The sequence below is a fragment of the Taudactylus pleione genome, unplaced genomic scaffold (genome assembly GCF_031769625.1).
Source record: "Taudactylus pleione unplaced genomic scaffold, aTauple2 ptg000584l, whole genome shotgun sequence".
Classification (NCBI taxonomy): domain Eukaryota; kingdom Metazoa; phylum Chordata; class Amphibia; order Anura; family Myobatrachidae; genus Taudactylus; species Taudactylus pleione.
Genome location: NW_028284986.1, coordinates 721,115 through 744,149, shown reverse-complemented (window position 1 = coordinate 744,149; position 23,035 = coordinate 721,115). Strand labels below are relative to the sequence as shown.

The 23,035-nt window shown below is 53.2% G+C and overlaps 1 protein-coding gene across 6 annotated transcripts in view; it reads left to right on the top strand.

Annotated features, from left to right (window-relative positions):
- Nucleotides 1-23,035, top strand: part of FANCG (FA complementation group G) — a 269,117-nt gene that overhangs the window by 6,733 nt on the left and 239,349 nt on the right. For all 6 annotated transcript variants that reach the window (XM_088453611.1, XM_088453610.1, XM_088453609.1 and 3 more), the window contains exons 3-5: nucleotides 3,187-3,277; nucleotides 5,380-5,511; nucleotides 9,642-9,832. In XM_088453611.1, coding sequence (XP_088309737.1) covers nucleotides 3,187-3,277; nucleotides 5,380-5,511; nucleotides 9,642-9,832 — 414 coding nt within the window. The remainder of the gene's footprint in view (nucleotides 1-3,186; nucleotides 3,278-5,379; nucleotides 5,512-9,641; nucleotides 9,833-23,035) is intronic.

The following is a 23,035-nucleotide window of genomic DNA, read 5'->3' as shown; positions in this document are numbered from 1 at the left end:
ACCTTCCAAGTTGTGTACCTCGTCTCTCCGTTATCCCTTCTTCCTCCAGTAATAGCAAGAAGGAGGCACGCTCCTGCTGATAGCTCCAGCGTAGGCCAGATGGCACTATTACTCAGATCTTCGGAGCCTCTCAGTTAACACTCCGAAGCTGTTGCCTCTACGCCCGGACCTGTTGTCTCAGGATCCTGGCTGATACCCAGACCTGGGTTGTCTGTCCTTTACGGTGTGGCGGTGGAGACTGCCCTCTTAAGGTCTAGGAGTTTTTCCAGCTCTATAGTTAACAGGGGCTCTGTCCATGCTAAGAGCTCGGAAGTTTTTATCTGCAAGAATTTACCATTAGGTATGGTATACTTTCTTTCAGGTGTCGCCCTAGAGGCTAGGCTCCTCGGGTATTCCGGATATCCACAGGTTGGCTTTCCTACAGGTGGGCTTAGATAAGGGTCTTCGCCTTGCTTACCTGAAGGTGCAGGTTTCTGCCCTGTTAGTATGGTTTCAGTGTAGGATTGCTACTCTTCCTGATGTCCGCACCTTTGTGCAGGGTGTACGTTATATTCAGCATCCCTTTGTTCCACCTGTGGCTCCTTGGGATTTGGCTGTGGTCCTTAGGGCTCTCTGAGGACCGCCATTTGATCCACTGGGCTCAGTGGATTTCAAATGGCTTACGGCTAGGACTGTATTCCTTCTGGCTCTTAATTTGGCCAGTAGGATCTCAGAATGGGAGGCTCTGTCATATAGACCTCCCTTTTTCTCATCTTTCCTAGGAACAGGGCAGTGCTTGCCTTTACTTCCCCAGTCCTGTCTGCTGGTGAGGCCTATTTGGCTGTGGTACGGGCGCTAAGAATTTAAGTTGACCGTACCAGTCCATTTAGGAAATCAGACTCTCGGTTTTGTCCTTTCTGATTTCCATAAAAAGGGTTGGCCTGCCACTACGCTAACTTTGGCAGGATGGATTCACAGGTCTTCCTGTTCCATCCTCTATTAAAGCTCTTCCACTAGGTCTGTGGGTCCTTCGTGGGCAGCTCGACGTGGCGCCTCAGCGGTGATTGGCAGCCACGTGGTCATCTGTCCATATTTTTGTAAGGTATTATGCTTTTGATACCTTCGCCTCTCAGGATGCTTCCTTTCGGCGGCGGATTCTCCTTACAGCACAGGAGCGTCCCCACCCTTAAAGGATACTGCTTTGGGACATCCCCAAGGTATCCTGTGGATACCCTATGGACCCTGAAGTAGAAAATATGAGATATGGTAAGAACTTACCCTTGTTATCTCTATTTCTACTAAGTCCATAGGGTTCCACAGGACTCCCGCCCTGTCGCACCTGTACTGCAGATGGGCTTTGATCTGGTCACCGGTTTCTCCTTCTGGTGAGAATGCGATTCTTGTGTGTTCCAGACTGTCTTCTCTCTCTTTTTTGCTCCTGCTCCGGCCTATGGCTTGTTACGAAACTGAGTGGCCTGAGGCTCGGGGGCGGGGTATAGGAGAGGGACCCCAGTGCATCCTGGGAGGCTGAAAATTTAACTCTGTGGTGCCTGGATGTCTGCTGCCATCGCCTATACCCCAAGGTATCCTGTGGAACCCTATGGACTTCGTAGAAATAGAGATAACAAGGGTAAGTTCTTACCATATCTCATATTTTCTGGAGATGTCTGCATTCAGTCAGTATATTCCTGCAGGGGAATTGAGTGCACTGAGAGGAGCAGTGAATGAAGCTCTATCTCAGCCTATGCAGCCAGGTACTGTGGTGAAGGTATACTGCCAGCCTTTCTGTCTGATGTCAGAGGTCACCTTGGGCCTCTATAGTACAAGCCAGTACTGTATAATACCCTGATACTCTGAGGAGTATTTCTACCCAAATGTGAGAATTGTAGCTTCCAATTCTCCGTACGTTCCTCAAGTATAGCTAATCGATGTATATTTCATTTACCCCTCCTCGGCTAGTTATGTCTGACCATCCTATAGAATGACACAATGGGGGTGATTCTGAGTCGGACGCAGGGAGAGCATCGGACGCAAGTGCCCCAATGTTTAGTCTCTGTGCATGCGTCCAATACCACAGCGCATGTGCCACACTGGTTACCACCGGGGGACGCAGGTCGAAATCGCAAAATTGCATGGAGAGTCATTCAATTTTCAATGGGCGTTTCTGAGTGGTAACTGAGGAGGTGGGTGGCTCAGTGGGGGGTGGCGAGTCGGGCATATAGCCGTCAGCGACTGCGTCTAAAGACACGGTTACACTGGCGTTCATGCTCCTTCCTACATTCTGTGCCTGCCATAGACAATGTCCAATGGTGCAGCTGATGGTCCGCCAATAGTACGTCTTTGCATGCACATCAGTGGATTCTTGCGCTGCCGGGGGGGGCGTCTCACATAAATATGCATTAACAGCTGCGTCATTTGTGTCCCCCTCTGAATGGAATTGGTATGCGGCCGGCGGTTCGATTCCCGTCAGCGGCAGCCCGACAGGAGCAGAGTGCGACGCAGTGGAAGCCCGACAGCGCTGGAAATCCTGATCGTGGATAGGTAAGTATCCACTAACCTATCCTAACCCCCCTAACCCTAACCCTGCTTAGGGGTGCCTAACCCTAACTTCCCCCCCAAGTGCCTAACCCTAATCCCCCCTCTAAGTGCCTAACCCTAACCACCCCCTTCCCCGCTGCCTAAACCTAAGTCCCCCGGGGGGGTGCCTAACCCTAAGTCCCCCCTGGGGGTGCCTAACCCTAACCCTCCCTCCCCTTAGCCTAACCCTAACCCTCCCGGGGGGGTGCCTAACCCTAGTTCCCCCCCGGGAGCCCTAAACCTAACCCTCCCCCCCCCCGCGGCTGTCCGCTCGCGGCGCCCGGCATCACTACGATCGTGATGCCGGGCGCCGGTCTCCTGGCGTTGGGTAAATGCGGGCGTCTACATCTAGACGCCCGGCATTTCACCCTTGCCGGGATAAGACAGTCGGGAAGCCGGCTGCCGGTATTTAGGCAGTCGGCTTCCCGATTGCCTCCCCTCTGAATCACCCCCAATATATACAGGGAGATATAACAAGTCCTGTAGGACAAGCCGCACAATCTATAGTGTGTTCCCTGCGGGAATCTCCCTACCCAGGAGTAACTGTGTAGTGTGCGTGTGTGTGTGTGTATAACATTTGTGTTGTGTCTTTGTGGAGTTTGTGATATTTCATTAGTATTTCCTGCCCAGGACACTGACCCCAGCAGCGATTCCCATATTGTAAAGCAGAGGATACAGCAATGTTCTTCCGAATTATCCCACCTGCTCAGGAAGATACAAGGTATTGGCGCGCTCAGAATGTGCAATGTGTGTTTGGAGTTCAGCGCAGAGGCGCGTCATCCAAAATTGGTCCCTATAGGTATCTCATTGAATTTTTGCACCAAGATAAACAATTTAATTTCTATTGACATGTTACAATCCAATGACCATATTCTATTGTAGATTGTATCAGTTTCCCCGCACGCAATGCTGTTTATGAGATCTGACCACACACACACACACACCGACTGTGGGTCCGCACAAAGGCGCAGTTGCGATTGACACGCCCAGGATTAGAAATGTCTTGGAAAAGTGCTGGGCGTTCCTGGGAGGTGGCTAAGCAAACGCACGGGCGTCGATTGATTTATGGGCGTGTTATGGGATTTCGCAGACGTGTGGCTGACGTCTTTGCGCACACAGACGCCTAATCTTAATTGCTCACATTGGAGGCTACACTCGGATGGAAAGTCGCCACCTAACATGCGGTTGCTGGAAGTTGCAATGGTGCAACCAATGGGTGGGTCTAATGATACAACAGGCTGCATTACAGCGTCTACTGAAGCCCAAAGTGGGCGTCTCAGTGCTGGCACATTCATACACACAGGAAGGGCATGTAGCAGCATTTACATATGGTCACAGACTGATCACTGCGTCCACCTCTGTATCAGCCCTATGACTGCACTCGCTATGTACAGGCGACAGGTGTACTAAATCATACATCACATAAAGTAAAGAACTTCCCGGCATCTGTGTCCCCCTCTTGTACAGACCCCTGTCCTCTCACCTGTATGGCCAAATCCAGTCTCCTTCACTGTAACATAGCGTCTGTTCCATATTCTCACCTCCGGGTCTATTGCAGGAGATATAACATATGTGACCAGGGAAGAGATAATGATGGCTGTCCTGCCACGGGAGATATAACATATGTGACCAGGGAAGAGATAATGGTGGCTATCCTGTCACGGGAGATATAACATATGTGACCAGGGAAGAGATAATGATGGCTGTCCTGTCACGGGAGATATAACATATGTGACCAGGGAATAGATAATGGTGGCTGTCCTGTCACGGGAGATATAACATATGTGACCAGGGAAGAGATAATGATGACTGTCCTGCCATGGGAGATATAACATATGTGACCAGGGAAGAGATAATGATGACTGTCCTGCCATGGGAGATATAACATATGTGACCAGGGAAGAGATAATGGTGGCTGTCCTGTCACGGGAGATATAATATATGTGACCAGGGAAGAGATAATGATGACTGTCCTGCCATGGGAGATATAACATATGTGACCAGGGAAGAGATAATGATGGCTGTCCTGCCACGGGAGATATAATATATGTGACCAGGAAAGAGATAATGATGGCTGTCCTGCCACGGGAGATATAACAAATGTGACCAGGGAAGAGATAATGATGGCTGTCCTGTCACGGCAGAGATATAACATATGTGACCAGGGAAGAGATAATGATGGCTGTCCTGCCACGGGAGATATAACATATGTGACCAGTGAAGAGATAATGATGGCTGTCCTGCCACGGGAGATATAACATATGTGACCAGGGAAGAGATAATGGTGGCTGTCCTGCCACGGGAGATATAACATATGTGACCAGTGAAGAGATAATGATGGCTGTCCTGCCACGGGAGATATAACATATGTGACCAGGGAAGAGATAATGATGGCTGTCCTGCCACGGGAGATATAATATATGTGACCAGGGAAGAGATAATGATGGCTGTCCTGCCACGGGAGATATAATATATGTGACCAGGGAAGAGATAATGATGGCTGTCCTGTCACGGGAGATATAACATATGTGACCAGGGAAGTGATAATGATGGCTGTCCTGCCACGGGAGATATAACATATGTGACCAGTGAAGAGATAATGATGGCTGTCCTGCCACGGGAGATATAACATATGTGACCAGGGAAGAGATAATGATGGCTGTCCTGCCACGGGAGATATAATATATGTGACCAGGGAAGAGATAATGATGGCTGTCCTGCCACGGGAGATATAATATATGTGACCAGGGAAGAGATAATGATGGCTGTCCTGCTACGGGAGAGAGATTGTAGCTGAATTTATGAATTGCTTTGTGATTGCAGGTTTACCCCCCACTGTGCACGCTCTCCCGCTGGAGCTGACCGTCTTGTATAACGCTGTAATAATGCAGATCAATGTAACCGGAGGGTTCCTTGCTGAACATAAAGGACATCTGGAGATGGCGCTGAGCAGAGGTGGGGATGTTATCTGGGTCACCTGTATACTCCTGGCACTGCATGCCCACCTACTGATTGCAGCATCATCTGACCTCTTTACCATGCCCTCCGCACTCTCTCTCCCCTCTGTGTCACCCCTGTCTGTCTGTCCCTCCCCTATAGTGTGTAACCTCTCATCCTAACCCACCGCTCTGTGCTCCTCACTCACTCTCTCCCCTCTGTGTCACCCCTGTCTGTCTGCCTCTCCCCTATAGAGTGTAAGCTCTCATCCTAACCCACCGCTCTATGCTCCTCACTCACTCTCTCCCCTCTGTGTCACCCCTGTCTGTCTGTCCCTCCCCTATAGTGTGTAAGCTCTCATCCTAACCCACCACTCTATGCTCCTCACTCACTGTCTCTCCCCTCTGTGTCACCCCGTCTGTCTGCCTCTCCCCTATAGAGTGTAACCTCTCATCCTAACCCACCGCTCTATGCTCCTCCCTCACTGTCTCTCCCCTCTGTGTCACCCTTGTCTGTCTGTCCCTCCCCTATAGTGTGTAAGCTCTCATCCTAACCCACCACTCTATGCTCCTCACTCACTGTCTCTCCCCTCTGTGTCACCCCTGTCTGTCTTCCTCTCCCCTATAGAGTGTAAGCTCTCATCCTAACCCACCGCTCTATGCTCCTCCCTCACTGTCTCTTCCCTCTGTGTCACCCCTGTCTGTCTGCCTCTCCCCTATAGAGTGTAACCTCTCATCCTAACCCACCTCTCTATGCTCCTCCCTCACTGTCTCTCCCCTCTGTGTCACCCCTGTCTGTCTGCCCCTCCCCTATAGAGTGTAACCTCTCATCCTAACCCACCGCTCTATGCTCCTCACTCACTGTCTCTCCCCTCTGTGTCTCCCCTGTCTGTCTGCCCCTCCCCTATAGTGTGTAACCTCTCGTCCTAACCCACCGCTCTCTATACTCCTCACTCACTGTCTCTCCCTTCTGTGTCACCCCTGTCTGTCTGCCTCTCCCCTATAGAGTGTAACCTCTCATCCTAACACACAGCTCTATGCTCCTCACTCACTGTCTCTCCTCTGTGTCACCCCTGTCTGTCTGCCCCTCCCCTATAGTGTGTAACCTCTCATCCTAACCCACCGCTCTATGCTCCTAACTCACTGTCTCTCCCCTCTGTGTCACCCCTGTCTGTCTGCCCCCCCACTATAGAGTGTAAGCTCTCATCCTAACCCACCGCTCTATGCTCTTCACTCACGGTCTCCCCTCTGTGTCACCCCTGTCTGTCTGCCCCTCCCCTATAGTGTGTAACCTCTCATCCTAACCCACCGCTCTATGCTCCTCACTCACTGTCTCTCCCCTCTGTGTCACCCCTGTCTGTCTGCCCCTCCCCTATAGAGTGTAACCTCTCATCGTAACCCACCACTCTATGCTCCTCACTCACTGTCTCTCCCCTCTGTGTACCCCTGTCTGTCTGCCCCTCCCCTATAGAGTGTAAGCTCTCATCCTAACCCACCTCTCTATGCTCCTCACTCACTGTCTCCCCTCTGTGTCACCCCTGTCTGTCTGCCCCTCCCCTATAGAGTGTAAGCTCTCATCCTAACCCACCGCTCTATGCTCCTCACTCACTGTCTCTCCCCTCTGTGTCACCCCTGTCTGTCTGTCCCTCCCCTATAGAGTGTAAGCTCTCATCCCACCCCACCGCTCTATGCTCTTCACTCCCTGTCTCCCCTCTGTGTCACCCGTGTCTGTCTGCCCCTCCCCTATAGAGTGTAAGCTCTCATCCTAACCCATCGCTCTATGCTCCTCACTCACTGTCTCTCCCCTGTATCACCCCTGTCTATCTGCCCCTCCCCTATAGAGTGTAAGCTCTCATCCTAACCCACCGCTCTATGCTCCTCACTCACTGTCTCTCCTCTCTGTGTCACCTGTCTGTCTGCCCCTCCCCTATAGAGTGTAAGCTCTCATCCTAACCCACCGCTCTATGCTCCTCACTCACTGTCTCTCCTCTCTGTGTCTCCCCTGTCTGTCTGCCCCTCCCCTATAGTGTGTAACCTCTCATCCTAACCCACCGCTCTCTATCCTCCTCACTCACTGTCTCTCCCCTCTGTGTCACCCCTGTCTGTCTGCCTCTCCCCTATAGAGTGTAACCTCTCATCCTAACACACAGCTCTATGCTCCTCACTCACTGTCTCTCCTCTGTGTCACCCCTGTCTGTCTGCCCCTCCCCTATAGTGTGTAACCTCTCATACTAACCCACCGCTCTATGCTCCTAACTCACTGTCTCTCCCCTCTGTGTCACCCCTGTCTGTCTGCCCCTCCCCTATAGAGTGTAAGCTCTCATCCTAACCCACCGCTCTATGCTCCTCACTCACGGTCTCCCCTCTGTGTCACCCCTGTCTGTCTGCCCCTCCCCTATAGTGTGTAACCTCTCATCCTAACCCACCGCTCTATGCTCCTCACTCACTGTCTCTCCCCTCTGTGTCTCCCCTGTCTGTCTGCCCCTCCCCTATAGTGTGTAACCTCTCATCCTAACCCACCGCTCTATGCTCCTCACTCACTGTCTCTCCCCTCTGTGTCACCCCTGTCTGTCTGCCCCTCCCCTATAGTGTGTAACCTCTCATCCTAACCCACCGCTCTATGCTCCTCACTCACTGTCTCTCCCCTCTGTGTCTCCCCTGTCTGTCTGCCCCTCTCCTATATAGTGTAACCTCTCATCGTAACCCACCACTCTATGCTCCTCACTCACTGTCTCTCCCCTCTGTGTACCCCTGTCTGTCTGCCCCTCCCCTATAGAGTGTAAGCTCTCATCCTAACCCACCGCTCTGTGCTCCTCAGTCACTGTCTCTCCCCTCTGTGTCTCCCCTGTCTGTCTGCCCCTCCCCTATAGAGTGTAAGCTCTCATCCTAACCCACGCTCTATGCTCCTCACTCACTGTCTCTCCCCTCTGTGTCTCCCCTGTCTGTCTGCCCCTCCCCTATAGAGTGTAAGCTCTCATCCTAACCCACCGCTCTGTGCTGCTCAGTCACTGTCTCTCCCCTCTGTGTCACCCCTGTCTGTCTGCCCCTCCCCTATAGTGTAACCTCTCATCCAAACCCACCGCTCTATGCTCCTCACTCACTGTCTCTCCCCTCTGTGTCTCCCCTGTCTGTCTGCCCCTCCCCTATAGAGTGTAAGCTCTCATCCTAACCCACGCTCTATGCTCCTCACTCACTGTCTCTCCCCTCTGTGTCTCCCCTGTCTGTCTGCCCCTCCCCTATAGAGTGTAAGCCAGTGATTCCCAACCTTGGCCCTCAAGACACACTAACCGTCCTGGTTTTAGAGATATCCATGCTTGAGCACAGACGGTCAAATCAAAGTAACTCAGGTACTAATTAAGTCACCTGTATGTAAGTATGGCTATCCTTATAACCTGCACTGTTAGGATGCCTTGAGGACCGTGGTTGGGAATCACTGCTGTAAGCTCTCACGAGCAGGGCCCTCTTTCCTCATGTGCTTGCTCCCTTCCCTCACTTATACCATTATCTCCTCCCCACTACCTACAACGGCACAGATCCTTAGTGTTCACCCGGTGCTGCTCCTCTGGGTATTATGGTTATATAGCTTGTATCCCATGTTATGTAGTGTTTTGTACTGTAAGTCTTTTATTTTCATGTTCTATTTGCACGGCTTCTGTTTATGTACTATGGGGCTGCGGAGCCCTTGTGGTGCCATATTAATTAAGGCTCTTAGTGAACCAGCTGAACAGGAGAGTGGACCTGACACTCAGCAGTGCTCGCTCAGTAGGGAAAATGCTCCGTCCCCGTCAAGCGACAGCGATAGACGCTGCATGTGTCCGAATTCCCGTCCAGCTTCTCCTTCTCCCTGATGTGTTGCTATATCTGCAGATTATCTGTCCTCAGTGCTCTGATGTTATGTGACGCAGCCTGTAAACGTGTTGCTACTGGTTTTATAATTGGGCAGCTTTTCGTCTCTTCTGTTTGTTTTCCCTGCATCTCATCTCCCAGATCCTCTTCTCTACAGATAGTTATAATGTCATCTCTGTAAGAATCATAGCACCAAGTATAATGTGCTGTCATAATCCGGGCACGGAAATAGGCCTAATCTCCCCCCTTACCCGTCCGGCCGTGTAATACATTAATCAGGAAATATATCCATGTTTATTGCAGTGCTGGAAGCCTTGGGCCTGGCAGAGGTGATTGACCCGACTGGCGCGGAGCCCTGGGGGAAGGTCCTGGCCGCTGAATACCCCTCGGAGATGAATTTGGCTCTGAACAGGTTGGCCGGGCTGCAGTGTGGTCTCTGGCTGGCGAACAATCAGCTGGAGGAGACGGTGAAACTCTTTGCAGAACTTAGCCAGGTGCGTCGCCATCTGCTGGTCATGTGTTGTAAGCTCTGACTCACCACTGCAGGATGAACGATACACCTAGCCTCAATACGCTCACACACCTAGCCTCAATACGCTCACACACCTAGCCTCAATACGCTCACACACCTAGCCTCAATACGCTCACACACCTAGCCTCAATGCATTCACACACCTAGCCTCAATGCGCTCACACACCTAGCCTCAATGCGCTCACACACCTAGCCTCAATGCGCTCACACACCTAGCCTCAATGCGCTCACACACCTAGCCTCAATGCGCTCACACACATAGCCTCAATGCGCTCACACACCTAGCCTCAATGCGCTCACACACCTAGCCTCAATGCGCTCACACACCTAGCCTCAATGCGCTCACACACCTAGCCTCAATACGCTCACACACCTAGCTTCATTATGCTCCTACACCTAGCCTCAATACGCTCCTACACCTAGCCTCTATACGCTCCTAAACCTAGCCTCTATACGCTCCTAAACCTAGTCTCAATACGCTCCTACACCTACCCTCAATACGCTCCTACACCTAGCCTCAATACGCTCCTACACCTAGCCTCAATACGCTCCTACACCTAGCCTCAATACGCTCACACACCTAGCCTCAATGCGTTCACACACCTAGCCTCAATGCGCTCACACACCTAGCCTCAACGCGCTCACACACCTAGCCTCAACGCGCTCACACACCTAGCCCCAATACGCTCACACACCTAGCCTCAATGCGCTCACACACCTAGCCTCAATACGCTCACACACCTAGCCTCAATGCGCACACACACCTAGCCTCACACACCTAGCCTCAATGTGCTCACACACCTAGCCTCAATACGCTCACACACCTAGCCTCAGTGCACTCATACACCTAGCTCACACAGCTAGCCTCAATGCGCTCACACAGCTAGCCTCAATGCGCTCACACACCTAGCCTCAATGCGCTCACACACCTAGCCTCCATGCGCTCACACACCTAGCCTCACACACCTAGCCTCAATGTGCTCACACACCTAGCCTCACACACCTCGCCTCAATGCGCTCACACACCTAGCCTCCATGCGCTCACACACCTAGCCTCACACACCTAGCCCCAATGTGCTCACACACCTAGCCTCACACACCTAGCCTCAATGCGCTCACACACCTAGCCTCCATGCGCTCACACACCTAGCCTCCATGCGCTCAAACACCTAGCCTCACACACCTAGCCTCAATGCGCTCACACACCTAGCCTCAATGCACTCACACACCTAGCCTCAATGCACTCCAACACCTAGCCTCAATGTGCTCACACACCTAGCCTCAATGCGCTCACACACCTAGCCTCAATGCGCTCCCACACCTAGCCTCAATGCGCTCCCACACCTAGCTCCAATACGCTCACACTCCTAGCCTCAATGCGCTCACACACCTAGCCTCAATGCGCTCACACACCTAGCCTCAATGCGCTCACACACCTAGCCTCAATGCGCTCACACACCTAGCCTCAATGCGCTCACACACCTAGCCTCAATGCGCTCACACACCTAGCCTCAATACGCTCACACACCTAGCCTCAATGCGCTCACACACCTAGCCTCACACACCTAGCCTCAATGTGCTCACACACCTAGCCTCAATACGCTCACACACCTAGCCTCAGTGCACTCACACACCTAGCTCACACAGCTAGCCTCAATGCGCTCACACAGCTAGCCTCAATGCGCTCACACACCTAGCCTCAATGCGCTCACACACCTAGCCTCCATGTGCTCACACACCTAGCCTCACACACCTAGCCTCAATGTGCTCACACACCTAGCCTCACACACCTCGCCTCAATGCGCTCACACACCTAGCCTCCATGCGCTCACACACCTTGCCTCACACACCTAGCCCCAATGTGCTCACACACCTAGCCTCACACACCTAGCCTCAATGCGCTCACACACCTAGTCTCAATGCGCTCACACACCTAGCCTCCATGCACTCACACACCTAGCCTCAATGCACTCACACACCTAGCCTCAAACACCTAGCCTCAATGTGCTCACACACCTAGCATCAATGCGCTCACACACCTAGCCTCAATGCGCTCACACACCTAGCCTCAATGCGCTCACACACCTAGCCTCAATGCGCTCACACACCTAGCCTCAATGCGCTCCCACACCTAGCCTCAATGCGCTCCCACACCTAGCCTCAATGCGCTCACACACCTAGCCTCAATGCGCTCACACACCTAGCCTCAATGCGCTCACACACCTAGCCTCAATGCGCTCACACACCTAGCCTCACACACCTAGCCTCAATGTGCTCACACACCTAGCCTCACACACCTCGCCTCAATATGCTCACACACCTAGCCTCCATGCGCTCACATACCTAGCCTCACACACCTAGCCCCAATGTGCTCACACACCTAGCCTCACACACCTAGCCTCACACACCTAGCCTCAATGCGCTCACACACCTAGCCTCAATGCGCTCACACACCTAGCCTCCATGCGCTCAAACACCTAGCCTCACACACCTAGCCTCAATGCGCTCACACACCTAGCCTCAATGCACTCACACACCTAGCCTCAATGCACTCACACACCTAGCCTCAAACACCTAGCCTCAATGTGCTCACACACCTAGCCTCAATGCGCTCACACACCTAGCCTCAATGCGCTCACACACCTAGCCTCAATGCGCTCACACACCTAGCCTCAATGCGCTCACACACCTAGCCTCAATGCGCTCACTCACCTAGCCTCAATGCGCTCACACACCTAGCCTCAATGCGCTCACACACCTAGCCTCAATGCGTTCACACACCTAGCCTCAATGCGCTCACACACCTAGCCTCAATACGCTCACACACCTAGCCTCAATGCGCTCACACACCTAGCCTCACACACCTAGCCTCAATGTGCTCACACACCTAGCCTCAATACGCTCACACACCTAGCCTCAGTGCACTCACACACCTAGCTCACACAGCTAGCCTCAATGCGCTCACACAGCTAGCCTCAATGCGCTCACACACCTAGCCTCCATTCGCTCACACACCTAGCCTCACACACCTAGCCTCAATGTGCTCACACACCTAGCCTCACACACCTCGCCTCAATGCGCTCACACACCTAGCCTCCATGCGCTCACACACCTTGCCTCACACACCTAGCCCCAATGTGCTCACACACCTAGCCTCACACACCTAGCCTCAATGCGCTCACACACCTAGCCTCCATGCACTCAAACACCTAGCCTCACACACCTAGCCTCAATGCGCTCACACACCTAGCCTCAATGCACTCACACACCTAGCCTCAATGCACTCACACACCTAGCCTCAAACACCTAGCCTCAATGTGCTCACACACCTAGCATCAATGTGCTCACACACCTAGCCTCAATGCGCTCCCACACCTAGCCTCAATGCGCTCCCACACCTAGCCTCAATGCGCTCCCACACCTAGCCTCAATGCGCTCCCACACCTAGCCTCAATGCGCTCCCACACCTAGCCTCAATGCGCTCACACACCTAGCCTCAATGCGCTCACACACCTAGCCTCAATGCGCTCACACACCTAGCCTCAATGCGCTCACACACCTAGCCTCAATGCGCTCACATACCTAGCCTCAATGCGCTCACGCACCTAGCCTCAATGCGCTCCTGCACCTAGCCTCACAGCGCTCACTCAATACACTCACACACCTAGCCTCAATACGCGCTCACACACCTAGCCTCAATCCGCTCACACACCTAGCCTCAATCCGCTTACACACCTAGCCTCAATGCGCTTTTGTCGATAATGCGCCTTAGTCGCAATGTGATGCGACCATCACGCACCAGCAGACCGTGATGATTAATTTGATATGTATACAATATACACTTATAATAATAAAATATGATTTTAATCTAAATTAACATTTAGAAATAAGTAAAAACAACTTAGAATGTTAAAAACATACAATTAACATTACCCACCGGCCGGTGTCTTCACCTAAATAACCACCCCCCAGGTTAGGATCATTAACTTGCCGGTTTAAGAAGCACAACGGAAATTGGAGTAGACAAGAAAATACAGCCGCTACTTCGTATACAGATTCAGAGACTCAGTCCCACACAAATATACAAGTGTCACATATCAAAGTAATCAGCGCACTGCATCCGTGTCACATCGCGTTGCAACTAAGATGCATTTTCAGCAACAAAACGTGAAGAAGACGCCAGCCGCTAGTGGAATCACGCGGACCAGGCACACCTAGCCTCAATACGCTCACACACCTAGCCTCAATACGCTCACACACCTAGCCTCAATGCGCTCACACACCTAGCCTCAATACGCTCACACACCTAGCCTCAATACGCTCACACACCTAGCCTCAATGCGCTCACACACCTAGCCTCAATGCGCTCACACACCTAGCCTCAATGCGCTCACACACCTAGCCTCAATACGCTCACACACCTAGCCTCAATACGCTCACACACCTAGCCTCAATACGCTCACACACCTAGCCTCAATGCGTTCACTCACCTAGCCTCAATGCGCTCACACACCTAGCCTCAATGCGCTCACACACCTAGCCTCAATGCGCTCACACACCTAGCCTCAATACGCTCACACACCTAGCCTCAATACGCTCACACACCTAGCCTCAATACGCTCACACACCTAGCCTCAATGCGCTCACACACCTAGCCTCAATACGCTACACCTAGCCTCAATACGCTACACCTAGCCTCAATACACTCACACACCTATCCTCAATGCGTTCACACACCTAGCCTCAATACACTCACACACCTAGCCTCAATGCGCTCACACACCTAGCCTCAATGCGCTCCCACACCTAGCCTCAATGCGCTCCCACACCTAGCCTCAATGCGCTCCCACACCTAGCCTCCATGCGCTCACACACCTAGCCTCAATGCGCTCGCACACCTAGCCTCAATGCTATCACACAACTAGCCTCAATGCGCTCACACACCTAGCCTCAATGCGCTCACACACCTAGCCTCAATGCGCTCACACTCTTAGCTTGTCACACACCTAGCCTCAATACGCTCACACACCTAGCCTCAATACACTCACACACCTAGCCTCAATACACTCACACACCTAGCCTCAATGCGCTCACACACCTAGCCTCAATGCGCTCACTCAATACACTCACACACCTAGCCTCAATGCGCTCACACACCTAGCCTCAATGCGCTCACACACCTCGCCTCAATGCGCTCCCACACCTAGCCTCAATGCGCTCCCACACCTAGCCTCAATGCGCTCCCACACCTAGTCTCAATGCGCTCACACACCTAGCCTCAATGCGCTCACACACCTAGCCTCAATGCGCTCACACACCTAGCCTCAATGCGCTCACACACCTAGCCTCAATGCGCTCACACACCTAGCCTCAATGCGCTCACACTCCTAGCTTGTCACACACCTAGCCTCAATACGCTCACACACCTAGCCTCAATACACTCACACACCTAGCCTCAATACACTCACACACCTAGCCTCAATGCGCTCACACACCTAGCCTCAATGCGCTCACTCAATACACTCACACACCTAGCCTCAATGCGCTCACACACCTAGCCTCAATGCGCTCCCACACCTAGCCTCAATGCGCTCCCACACCTAGCCTCAATGCGCTCCCACACCTAGCCTCAATGCGCTCCCACACCTAGCCTCAATGCGCTCCCACACCTAGCCTCAATGCGCTCCCACACCTAGCCTCAATGCGCTCACACACCTAGCCTCAATGCGCTCACACACCTAGCCTCAATGCGCTCACACACCTATCCTCAATGCGCTCACACACCTAGCCTCAATGCGCTCACACACCAAGCCTCAATGCGCTCACACACCTAGCCTCAATGCGCTCACACACCTAGCCTCAATGCGCTCACACACCTAGCCTCAATGCGCTCACACACCTAGCCTCAATGCGCTCACACACCTAGCCTCAATGCGCTCACACACCTAGCCTCAATGCGCTCACACACCTAGCCTCAATGCGCTCACACACCTAGCCTCAATGCGCTCACACACCTAGCCTCAATGCGCTCACACACCTATCCTCAATGCGCTCACACACCTATCCTCAATGCGCTCACACACCTATCCTCAATGCGCTCACACACCTATCCTCAATGCGCTCACACACCTATCCTCAATGCGCTCACACACCTATCCTCAATGCGCTCACACACCTCGCCTCAAAACGCTCACACACCTAGCCTCAATACTCGCTCACACACCTAGCCTCAATACTCGCTCACACACCTAGCCTCAATACGCTCACACACCTAGCCTCAATGCGCTCACACACCTATCCTCAATGCGCTCACACACCTATCCTCAATGCGCTCACACACCTCGCCTCAATGCGCTCACACACCTCGCCTCAAAACGCTCACACACCTAGCCTCAATACGCGCTCACACACCTAGCCTCAATACGCGCTCACACACCTAGCCTCAATGCGCTCACACACCTAGACTCAATGCGCTCACACACCTAGCCTCAATGCGCTCACACACCTAGCCTCAATGCGCTCACACACCTAGCCTCAATGCGCTCACACACTTAGCCTCAATACGCTCACACACCTAGCCTCAATACGCTCACACACCTAGCCTCAATACGCTCACACACCTAGCCTCAATACGCTCACACACCTAGCCTCAATGCGCTCACACACCTAGCCTCAATGCGCTCACACACCTAGCCTCAATGCGCTCACACACCTAGCCTCAATCCGCTATAAATAATAAGTAAAAACAACTTAGAATGTTAAAAACATACAATTAACATTACCCACCGGCCGGTGTCTTCACCTAAATAACCACCCCCCAGCTTAGGATCATTAAATTGCCAGTTTAAGAAGCACAACGGAAATTGGAGTAGACAAGAAAATACAGCCGCTACTTCGTATACAGATTCAGAGACTCAGTCCCACACAAATATACAAGTGTCACATATCAAAGTAATCAGCGCACTGCATCCGTGTCACATCGCGTTGCAACTAAGATGCATTTTCAGCAACAAAACATGAAGAAGACGCCAGACGCTAGTGGAATCACGCGGACCAGGCACGCCGAGAGGGGCTGTTTGGTGCGACTGCAGCAATGGTGTGTGAGGACACCTCTGTAAGCCTGGGCTACTTAAGATGTAGGGGCATGTGTCCGATACGAGTGTATCTAACCAGTGGCTGAAGATAGGATAAGAGTCCTATTATAGGCAGCACAGACTCTGGGGGAGCCACCGGGTTACCTGAATCGGAGAGTCGGCTCTATGTGCAGTGGGTTCACCTTCCCTGTATAGTTACAGTGTGAGGCAGCCCGTGGGGAACGTTGTGTTTCTGGGGAACTTTGTATGCATTATATAGTGAGGAGGATGAGAGCTGGATCTGATTAATAAGTCACCCATTTGTTTTATTATTCCCTTTCTACTTCAGGGTCCATAGGGGGTCCACAGGGTTGACCTTGGGGTTATAGCTGGAACAGGATCCATGGGCACCACACAGTTAAGCTTTTAGCTCCCAGGATGCACTTGGGTCCTCCTCTATACCCCGCCCCCGAGCCACAGGCACCTCAGTGTAAGCTGGTGCCCGGCCGGAGTCGGTCACCGCGCAGGGGGGCTGCAGGAGCAGCCCCCAGAAGCTTTTTATTTTAAGTTAAATTTTATTTAGTTTTAATCTATTTTTACTACAGACGGCAGCGAAGGGCTGTCTGTACAGACGCCCACGCTGCCGCTCTGATCCCCGACTGGCGCCGCGACGCCAGTACTGATCTGGGGATCGCGGCGGGAGGACAGAGTCCGTACTAGCCGGACTCTGTCTACCTCCCAGGACTGCTGCCGGAGTCGCCGGGGATGCAGGTAAGCCGCGCGTCGCTGGCTAGCGGCGGCGCGCGGAATGCCTTAAATGCAGTCCTTTAGCCTCCGGTCCTGGGGACAGAGCGGAGGCTGCTGGCAGTGGCGGCGGGCCCCCCCCCATAACCCGTGGGACCACTAGACCACCAGGGATAACCGGCAAGCGGGAAGCCAGCATCCCTGGGGTTATGGCCAGCCAGGGGAGGAAGCCTTCCCTGTCAGAGGCTCCTCCCCTCAGCTCAGCGCGCCTTTCAGCACGCAGTCTGGCGTCGCTGAGCTGCAGATTCCTCGGCCACTCCTCCTCTGAGGTCTCCAGCGGCCATTTTCCCACAGTGGCAGCGCAGATCTCAGGGAGCACGCGGACCGGTCCCCCTGTGTACCTCTCCCCTGATTAAGGACAGCGTACACAGCACTATAGCCCTCCCAGACACTGAATCTGGGCAGGTTGATTGTAGTGTAAAGGTGCAGTGAGTATATCTTCCTGCATGGTATGTGACTTTTTGCTAGTGCTGCCTGTCTGTGCTTATTTTCCGCTTACTGTCAGCTTATACCTATCCCTTTACTTCTCCTACAAGCCCTGCAGGTGTGTGGGGGAGGGGCGTTTCTACTGACCTCACTTATATAGATCACGTATTTGTGAGGTCCGTCACATACAGTAGTGTGCTACTCAGTGCCATATTGTGGGCTGTTGTTCAGCACACCGGTGAGTGCGTTTCACTTCTACCCTGGTGCCAGATATATAATATATTCTGTCATGTCAGACGAGGAGGTTGAGCGCTCAGTGGCTCCGGTGTTGGCCTCCTGTGGACGCTGTTCTGCAGGAGTAGATAGGGAGGATTTGTCACAGGATGGCCTGTGTAGTCGATGCCAGGTGGCTCCTGGCCCATCCAGACCTTCTCTGGTGCAGGAACCACCGTGGGCGATGTTTTCTCAAGTGCTGGTGTCTATTGCGGACCGTCTCTCGGTCCCGACTGCTCTCCCTACTAGGGCGGTGCCCCAGCCGACCATCCCCCATTCCCCGGGTGTCCCGCAGTTATTGCGGAGTCCTCCTGGGTCTCAATCAGTTGGTCCCTATGCGGGGTTGCCTATGTATATACAGGCTTCCCCTGTGCCGCAGCAGCCTGTGGTACCTTTTCAGGCCCCTATGGCGACGCCTCCACCATGGGTGGATGTGCTCTCCAACTCCGTGCAAAATTTGGCGGCCGCTTCCTCGGCTTTTCAGTCAATGTTGCAGACTGACATGCCTTCTAGGATTTCTAAACGCCCACTCATGACACGGGCTGCTCAGGTATCGGACTCAGAGGGTTCCTCAGATGATGGGGAGGTCCCTGATGACACTGACTCGGACGCCTCGGTCCAGGAAATGGATACCAAGTCGTCCATTAATGTGCGAGCACTAGTTAGGGCGGTGCAAGCTATTCTTCTTATAGAGGATGAGGCACCGGTTCCTAGGTCGAAGTTTCCTAGTTTCAAAAAAACTAAGGTGGCTTCTGCGGTGTTTCCCCTGTCGGATCAGTTGACGGATCATATGGCGGTAGCTTGGCAGGCGCCCAGTAAGAGATTCCTTCCTCAGAAGCGGTTGGCTTCTAATTACCCCTTCCCTGAGGCACATTGTAAAAAATGGGAAACTCCACCGGCGGTGGATTCCCATGTCACCCGTTTAACTCGGGGCGCCACCTTACCATTACCGTCGATATCCTCGCTGAAGGATCCCACGGACAGGAAAGTTGAGACTTGCTTAAAGTCTATTTACTCCCTCTCCGGGGCGGTGGCCCGACCGTCCATGGCCATTTCCTGGGTGGCCAAGGCCATTGAGGGGTGGGCCAATGCATTGGAAGATACCTTCCCGGACGACGCTCCGGATGTCCAGCGGGCGTTGTTGGGACAAATGAGGGACGCCGCTTCTTACATTGGAGAAGCTTCTTTAGATGCTAGTCTGCTGACCTCGCGGGTATCGGCTGCAGCGGTGTCTGCCCGCCGATCCTTATGGTTGCGGTCCTGGAGAGCGGACTCTGATTCAAAGAAAGGTCTGGAGGCCTTACCTTTCAATGGGGAATTACTATTTGGTCCGAACTTGGACAAAATAGTGGACACCCTGGCTAAATCCAAGTCGGCCTTCCTCCCTTCGGCGGCACTGCCTGCTAAGGTTCGGAGTTCGGCTTTTCGTTCCTTTCGGGTTCAGGGTAAGGCGAAAGGTCAGTCCTTCCCGAGACAGTCTGCGAGTAAGACGGCCTCTAAACCCAAGAAGCAAGCCTGGAGTGCTCGGCGCCCTTCTTCCAAGCAGGAAGATAAACCTGCGGCCTGATGGGACGGGCCTCCCTCTGGGGGACCTCAGAGTGGGAGGCCGACTTCTTCTATTTGCCCAGTGCTGGCACAATACCACCACGGATGCCTGGGTTCGAGAAGTGGTCTCCCAGGGGTACGCCCTGTCTTTTCGGCACAGACCACCCCACCAGTTTTTCTGCACAAGTCCTTCTCAGAACAAGACCAAGGCGTTACAGGTTCAGGAGGCTATAGAGTCCTTGCTGAAAGCAGGGGTCATTGTTCCCGTTCCTCTATCACAACGAGGGACGGGGTATTATTCGTCTCTGTTTCTGGTGCAGAAACCCAATGGTTCTCATCGCCCTATCCTCAACTTGAAGTCTCTGAACAAATTCCTCAGAGTTCCCAAGTTCAGGATGGAAACGTTACGTTCCATCATTCTGGCGATGGAACCGGGGGATTACATGGTGTCCCTGGACATCCAGGACGCCTACCTCCATGTTCCGATAGCATCTTCACACCAGCGGTATCTGAGGTTCGCTATCCTTCAACACCACTATCAGTTCCATGCGCTACCCTTTGGTCTCTCCACGGCACCGAGGGTGTTCACGAAGATTATGGCGGTCATGGCCGCACATCTTCGGAACCAGAATGTACGGCTGCTGCCGTACCTGGACGACCTCCTGTTGCTGGCGAGCTCCCCGGAGGTACTGCTTCAACATCTTCACCTGACGATCGCTTGCCTGCAAGCGCACGGGTGGTTGATAAATTGGAAAAAGTCCTCTCTGATTCCATCACAGCGGATGGTTCATTTGGGAGCCCTGCTGGACTCGCGTCAGCAAAGGATCTTCCTGACTCCGGAGAAGGTCGCCTCACTACAGCTGCGGATACGCAGTTGCCTGAGCCGTTGCCGCCTGTCGGTCCATTCGGCTATGAGAGTTCTGGGGTCCATGGTGTCGACATTCGACATGGTGGAATTTGCCCAGTTCCATTCCCGGCCCCTGCAGGGGCTGATTCTATCAGAATGGAACGGGTGACCTCACCGGATCCGCTCTCAGGTGCTGGTGTTGTCTCCGGACGTTCGGCTATCTTTGGCTTGGTGGCTTCAGACAGCTCATCTGGTCGAGGGGCGCCCATTTTGGATCCCGGACTGGGTCCTGCTCACGACGGATGCCAGTCTCCGGGGTTGGGGGGCAGTGACCGGCTCTTTGTCGCTTCAGGGTCGTTGGTCAGCGGAAGAAGCACTTCTCCCCATCAACATCCTGGAACTACGGGCAGTATACAAGGCCCTGCAGTCGTCCGGCCCCGCTCTTCACGGAAGGGCGGTACAGGTGCAGTCCGACAACGCCACCACGGTGGCGTATATCAATCACCAAGGCGGAACTCGCAGTCAGGCAGCGATGTCGGAGGTGTCTCGTATCCTGTCTTGGGCGGAGGGTCACATTCCAGCGATCTCGGCGGTCTTCATCCCCGGAGTCCTCAATTGGGAGGCGGACTTCCTCAGCCGTCACGACGTGCATCCCGGGGAATGGTCGCTTCACCCAGAGGTGTTTCAGCTACTCGTGGACAGGTGGGGACTGCCGGAGCTGGACTTGATGGCCTCCCGTCACAATCACAAGTTGCCCGTTTACGGGTCAAGGACAAGAGACGCAGGTGCAAGTCTGGTGGACGCGCTGTCGGTGACATGGACGTTTCACCTGGCGTATCTGTTTCCTCCGATATCCCTGCTTCCTCGGGTTCTGCGGAAATTCAAGCAGGACGGCGGCATGCTCGTGCTGGTAGCTCCGGCGTGGCCCAGACGTCCTTGGTACTCCGATCTGAGGAGCCTCTCCATCGACGCTCCGTACCTTCTTCCTCAACGTCGGGACCTGTTGTCTCAGGGGCCCTGCCTTTACCCGGATCTGGGTCGGCTGTCTTTGACGGCGTGGCTCTTGAGACAGCCGTCATGAGGTCTCGGGGCTTCTCCAGTTCGGTTATTGGTACGATGCTCAGGGCACGCAAGCCTGCTTCAGCACGGATTTATCACAGAGTGTGGCACACTTACTTTCAGTGGTGTGAGTCCAGACTTTATGATCCTCAGGTGTTCCGAGTTTCTAGGATCTTGGAATTTCTTCAGTCAGGATTGGATCTCGGCTTACGCCTTGCATCTCTGAAGGTTCATGTGTCCGCCTTGTCCGTGTGGTTTCAACGGCGGATTGCAATACTACCAGACGTTCACACCTTTTTCCAAGGTGTTCTCAGGATCCAGCCTCCCTTTGTGCCTCCTGTGGCTCCTTGGGACTTGGCGGTGGTGCTACGGGTCCTGCAGGGTCCTCCGTTTGAGCCTCTTGAGGCGGTGGAGCTCAAGTGGCTGACATTTAAGACGGTTTTTCTCCTGGCAATTGCTTCGGCCAGGAGGGTGTCTGAATTGGGGGCGCTTTCCTGTCGCCCTCCTTTCCTGATTTTTCACCAGGACAGAGCGGTGCTCCGCACTCGTCCTGAGTTTTTGCCCAAAGTGGTCTCGAAGTTCCATATTAATCAGGAACTTGTTGTGCCAGCTTTTCAGTCCCCTGATCTTTCAGCTGGTGAGACTTCCTTAGATGTGGTCCGGGCGCTTAGAATTTATGTAGACCGGACGGCTTCGGTTAGGAAGTCTGATTCCTTGTTTATCCTCTTTGGTTTTCACAAGAGGGGTTGGCCTGCCAACAAACAAACGTTAGCCCGTTGGCTTCGTTCCGTTATTTGTGAGGCTTATGCACAGGAGGGCTTACCTGTGCCAGCCTCTGTTAAGGCTCATTCCACTCGTTCTGTGAGTCCCTCTTGGGCTGCTAGACGTGGCGCTTCTGCTGTTCAGCTGTGTAAGGCGGCCACTTGGTCTTCAATTCAAACGTTTTTGAGGTTCTATGCGTTTGACACCTTTGCCTCTCAGGATGCATCCTTTGGGCGCCGGGTACTCCTTTCAGCACAGGAGCGTCCCCGCCCTTAGTTGTACTGCTTTGGGACATCCCCAAGGTCAACCCTGTGGACCCCCTATGGACCCTGAAGTAGAAAACAAGAGATATGGTAAGAACTTACCTTTGTTATCT